The sequence below is a fragment of the Salmo salar genome, chromosome ssa07 (assembly GCF_905237065.1).
Source record: "Salmo salar chromosome ssa07, Ssal_v3.1, whole genome shotgun sequence".
Taxonomy (NCBI): Eukaryota; Metazoa; Chordata; class Actinopteri; order Salmoniformes; family Salmonidae; genus Salmo; species Salmo salar.
Genome location: NC_059448.1, coordinates 3348574 through 3353997, shown reverse-complemented (window position 1 = coordinate 3353997; position 5424 = coordinate 3348574). Strand labels below are relative to the sequence as shown.

Genomic DNA, 5424 nt, shown 5'->3' with positions numbered 1-5424 from the left:
TCCCCCCTTCTCCTCCCCCCCACTACCCCCTTCTCATCTCCCCCTTCTCCTCCCTCCCCATCTCCCCACTCCCCCCTTCTCCCCCCCCATCTCCCCCTCCACCCTCCTCCGCCAGGTGGACATTGACATCAAGCTACGCTCCTGTAAAGGGTCTTGTAAACGCTACGCTGAGTTCTCCGTTGAGCAAGCATCCTACGTGGCTTTGGACAAACAGATGGACCAGCTGGAATCCCAGAGCGTTCAGTCTGTGGAGACCGTCCGCACGCTGTACGTCATGAAGAGCCGACCGTTTAAAGACGTCGTGGTCGACAGGTGAGGAGGAGGATGCTGCTGCTTTCGTTTTCTCCTGCCCCTCCATCTCCCACCCACCCCCCCCCCTTCCCATCTAATGTCCTCGTTTCCTCTCCTTTCCCGTCTCCCGTACCCTTCTCTCCACCCCCTCTCTCAGTAAGTACAAGTCCGGCCTGGCTGAGGAGCAGAAGGAGGTTTTCTTCCCGGAGGTGAAGACCGTGAAGCTGACCTTGGAGTCCCAGGGGTCCAGCGCTTCGTCTGCCGCCACTACCAGCAAGGTCACTGGTACGCACTTCAAGCCTTCGACTTCAGGGTCTTCATCGTCATCGGGTTTGTCAACGGGGTCAGGGACGAAGGACGAGCCGAGGAAAACGATCACGGAGCTGGGTGGCGGTGGGGGGACAAGGGGCGATGGAGTTGGGGATTTCTTTAAAGGGATGGGTGGATTCGGCGGTGGTCTGGGAAGTCTCGGAGGCGGAGATTTCGCCACTGCTGGTCACCTGACCACTCAGACGTCGAGCTGTACCAAGACGATGAAAAGGACGATAGTACATACGAAGGACGGGCCAGCGGAGCGCATCGAGGAAGTATCGGGCGGACTCGGCTGTGAGGCGCTGAAGCACGGCGGCGGCGGAGGAGGAGGAGGAGGAGGGATGGGCGACTTCTTCCCATCCCTCACCTCCTCCTCTTCCTCATCCTCCTCTTCCTCCTCCTCCTCGTTGACCAAAACCACGAGCCACGGCGGCGCCAAGGGAGGCAGTAGCATCCTCACCAGCGCCAAGACCGGTGGCACCGGATTCGGAGGTGATCCATTCGGAATGGATCTCGGAGCGTTCATGCGCGAGAACGACGAAGACGACATACCAGATTTCCACGCCCGCAGCGTGAAGACTAGCGTCCGGAGCGAGCGGCAAGCGGATTATGTGGGAAAAGGTACATCTGACCTGGAGTAACCGCCCAGCAGTTGACCTAGCTAGCCGCTGTTAGCATCTTAGCCTAGCAGCCAATTAGCAATTAGCATGTTAGCCTAGCCTCCATTAGCACCTTAGCCAAACTGCCAATAGCAATTAGCACCTTATGCTAGCAGCCGTTAGAGGTTAGAGTCTTAGCCAGAAGCTTTTAGCGTCTTAGCTGGCAGTCAGAAGTGAAACATTGCTAATTTTGTCATAGCACAAAGCAAAGCCTTGATTGTAAAATTAAGTTTCAGAATCTGATGAACAGTAGCCAAATTAACAAAGATGTGTTAGCTAGTTCAGATATTGCTCATATTATCTGGTTGTGGCTAACATTTTTTTTAAACAAATTGTATAAAACTTTACAGAGATTCTGTATGTTCATGAAATATTCAATGGATAAGAAGTGTAATCACGGAGAACGAAAGGACTGTATTAAATTCTCTTCACCGAAAAGGACAATACTAAATTCACTACTGAATTCCCCGTCTCTCCATTCTTCTCTGCTTTCAGATTGCTCTGACATTCAACGGAACCATCTCACAGGGGAAAAAAGCGGCCTGTACAAAATTAACCCCTCTGCTTCCCTCTCCTCCCCACCTCTGAACGGGGTAGTGGAAGTTTACTGCGACCAAGGAGGGTTTCTAGGAGGGTGGACCCTGATCCAACAGAGAGCTCATGGTGGGGTTAACTTCAATCGTTCCTGGGCAGACTACCAGGAGGGTTTCGGAGGAGTGGACAGCCAGGGTAAAGGAGAGGTGTGGCTAGGGTTAAAACACCTACATATTTTGACCCGGGAGGAAAGCATGTTGAGGGTAGAGCTCGAAGACTGGGAAGGAGAGGAGGCGACAGCTGAGTACACGCTGAAAGTGGGATCCGAGGCGGAGGGGTATCGGTTAACCGTGGCGGAGTATACAGGCGACGCAGGAGACGCTTTAGTCAAGGGGGAGTCTAGTTTAGGGAGTAAAGGTTCGCCCGGGTTGGGGTCGTTCCTCTCCCACGAGGGGATGAAGTTCAGTACCTTCGATAAGGATAATGACCAATGGGAGGAGAGCTGCGCAGAGATGTACGGCGGTGGCTGGTGGTATAATAACTGTCAGAGGGCTAACTTAAACGGTGTGTACTACAAAGGGGGGAAGTATGATCCTGGTAGTAACGCTCCGTACGAGATAGAGAACGGAGTGGTGTGGCTGACATACAGACCAGCCGACTATAGTCTGAAGACCACCCGCATGAAGATACGACCGCTCGCTATGGCCTGAGAGAGAGAGAGAGAGAGAGAGAGAGAGAGAGAGAGAGAGAGAGAGAGAGAGAGGAGAGGAGAGAGAGAGAGAGAGAGAGAGAGAGAGAGAGAGAGAGAGAGAGGGGGAAGGAGAGGATGCGAGGAGGGAGAAGGGAAAGTGGTGGGGTTAGAATAGGGGTAGGGTGTTGGGGGGGAGAGAGAGAAAGGGGGAGGGAGAAGGGAAGTGGTTGGCATGAGGAGATGGAGAGAAAAGGACAGGGAGGGAAGGAGAGAGGGAGAGGAGACAAGGTGGGGTAGGGAGAGAGAGAGAGAGAATTACGGGGAGTGAGGGACAGATGTGGAGCGAGAGAGAGAGAGACAGAGAGAGAGAGAGAGAATGATGGGGAGTGAGGGACAGATGTGGAGAGAGATAGAGAGAGCTAATGCTGACTGTTGATTCTGTCAGTAGATGATTAAATGTGACTTTGTTTTTCTGACCCCGTGATGATGTCAATGTACTGAATGTTCATGTAAAACCAAAACCCCAAGTAACCTCTGAACCAACCAGTTACTGTTAATGTTAAAATAACTGGTCTGAGAACAGTAACCTCTGAACCAACCAGTTACTGTTAATGTTAAAATAACTGGTCTGAGAACAGTAACCTCTGAACCTACCAGTTACTGTTAATGTTAAAATAACTGGTCTGAGAACAGTAACCTCTGAACCTACCAGTTACTGTTAATGTTAAAATAACTGGTCTGAGAACAGTAACCTCTGAACCAACCAGTTACTGTTAATGTTAAAATAACTGGTCTGAGAACAGTAACCTCTGTACCAACCAGTTACTGTTAATGTTAAAATAACTGGTCTGAGAACAGTAACCTCTGAACCTACCAGTTACTGTTAATGTTAAAATAACTGGTCTGAGAACAGTAACCTCTGAACCAACCAGTTACTGTTAATGTTAAAATAACTGGTCTGAGAACAGTAACCTCTGAACCAACCAGTTACTGTTAATGTTAAAATAACTGGTCTGAGAACAGTAACCTCTGAACCAACCAGTTACTGTTAATGTTAAAATAACTGGTCTGAGAACAGTAACCTCTGAACCAACCAGTTACTGTTAATGTTAAAATAACTGGTCTGAGAACAGTAACCTCTGAACCAACCAGTTACTGTTAATGTTAAAATAACTGGTCTGAGAACAGTAACCTCTGAACCAACCAGCTTCTGCTAACATGGAAATAACTGGTCTGAGAACAGTAACCTCTGAACCTACCAGTTACTGTTAATGTTAAAATAACTGGTCTGAGAACAGTAACCTCTGAACCAACCAGTTACTGTTAATGTTAAAATAACTGGTCTGAGAACAGTAACCTCTGAACCAACCAGTTACTGTTAATGTTAAAATAACTGGTCTGAGAACAGTAACCTCTGAACCAACCAGTTACTGTTAATGTTAAAATAACTGGTCTGAGAACAGTAACCAGCTTCTGCTAACATGGAAATAACTGGTCTGAGAACAGTAACCTCTGAACCTACCAGTTACTGCTAATGTTAAAATAACTGGTCTGAGAACAGTAACCTCTGAACCTACCAGTTACTGCTAATGTTAAAATAACTGGTCTGAGAACAGTAACCTCTGAACCTACCAGTTACTGTTAATGTTAAAATAACTGGTCTGAGAACAGTAACCTCTGAACCTACCAGCTTCTGCTAACATGGAAATAACTGGTCTGAGAACAGTAACCTCTGAACCAACCAGTTACTGTTAATGTTAAAATAACTGGTCTGGGAACAGTAACCTCTGAACCAACCAGTTACTGCTAACATTGAAATAACTGGTCTGAGATCAGAAGGAGTTTCGTAGAACTACTTCCTGTTAGAACGTCTAAACCAAGCTACTGTTCAAACAATAAACATGTTGTTCACTTCAACTTGTCATGTTTTGGCTTTTTGTTATTGCAGTGTTGCATATGTCTTCTGTTTTCTGTTCAAACTACTAGGTTAGAGCTGTTCAAAAGTTAGCAGGAAAAAGTTATATTTTATGGTATAAACAGAAATCAACTACAATATTAATGTCACACTCCAAATGGGGGGCACAGAAGTCAGTTTAATGTCTAGGGTTTGATTTTTACACTGAAATCAAATTCCACCCTGTCATTGGATTAATGTTCAAAGTCGGGTGGGAGAAAAAAAATAGGAAATTCATATGTCGACGTCCAATCAGAAAATCCAATCAGTTTTTGATTCAATTTCATCACATTAGATTTTTTTTTTTTGGGGGGGGGGAAATGACAGGGAAATACATTTGAGTCAACAAGTTTTTGCCCAGTGGGATAAGAGTAAATAATATGACTTTTATGGTCTTCTTTCTGGTATAGGCCTATAAATTAAGGATATATAGACATTATTATATAATATTATATAAATTAAGGATATATAGACATTAGGATATTATATTATATACATTAAGGATATATAGACATTATTATATAATATTATATAAATTAAGGATATATAGACATTATTATTTATAATATTATATAAATTAAGGATATATAGACATTAGTATATAATATTATATAAATTAAGGATATATAGACATTAGGATATTATATTATATACATTAAGGATATATAGACATTAGTGTATTATATTATATACATTAAGGATATATAGACATTAGGATATTATATTATATACATTAAGGATATATAGACATTAGTATATTATATTATATACATTAAGGATATATAGACATTAGGATATTATATTATATACATTAAGGATATATAGACATTAGTATATAATATTATATACATTAAGGATATATAGACATTAGGATATTATATTATATACATTAAGGATATATAGACATTAGTATATAATATTATATAAATTAAGGATATATAGACATTAGGATATTATATTATATACATTAAGGATATATAGAC

The 5424-nt window shown here is 43.6% G+C and overlaps 1 protein-coding gene and 1 long non-coding RNA gene across 3 annotated transcripts in view; one reads left to right on the top strand and one right to left on the bottom strand.

The window, feature by feature from the left end:
• The window catches only part of fga (fibrinogen alpha chain), a 10265-nt gene extending 7128 nt beyond the window's left edge, over nucleotides 1–3137 (top strand). Inside the window, exons 5-7 of one of the 2 annotated variants that reach the window (XM_045721432.1) lie at nucleotides 116–312; nucleotides 449–576; nucleotides 1758–3137. In XM_045721432.1, the coding sequence (XP_045577388.1) occupies nucleotides 116–312; nucleotides 449–576; nucleotides 1758–2506 (1074 nt within the window). In that variant the 3' untranslated portion in view covers nucleotides 2507–3137. Of the gene's footprint in view, nucleotides 1–115; nucleotides 313–448; nucleotides 1225–1757 lie in introns of both variants that reach the window. The other variant, XM_014206368.2, reaches the window with a different exon arrangement.
• Nucleotides 3138–3368: 231 nt separating this feature from the next.
• On the bottom strand, nucleotides 3369–4377 carry LOC106608434 (uncharacterized). Its single transcript, XR_006770553.1, has 2 exons — nucleotides 4226–4377; nucleotides 3369–4170 (listed from the first exon to the last, which is right to left on the bottom strand). It is a non-coding gene; the product is annotated as an uncharacterized lncRNA (long non-coding RNA).
• Between the last annotated feature and the right edge of the window lie 1047 nt (nucleotides 4378–5424).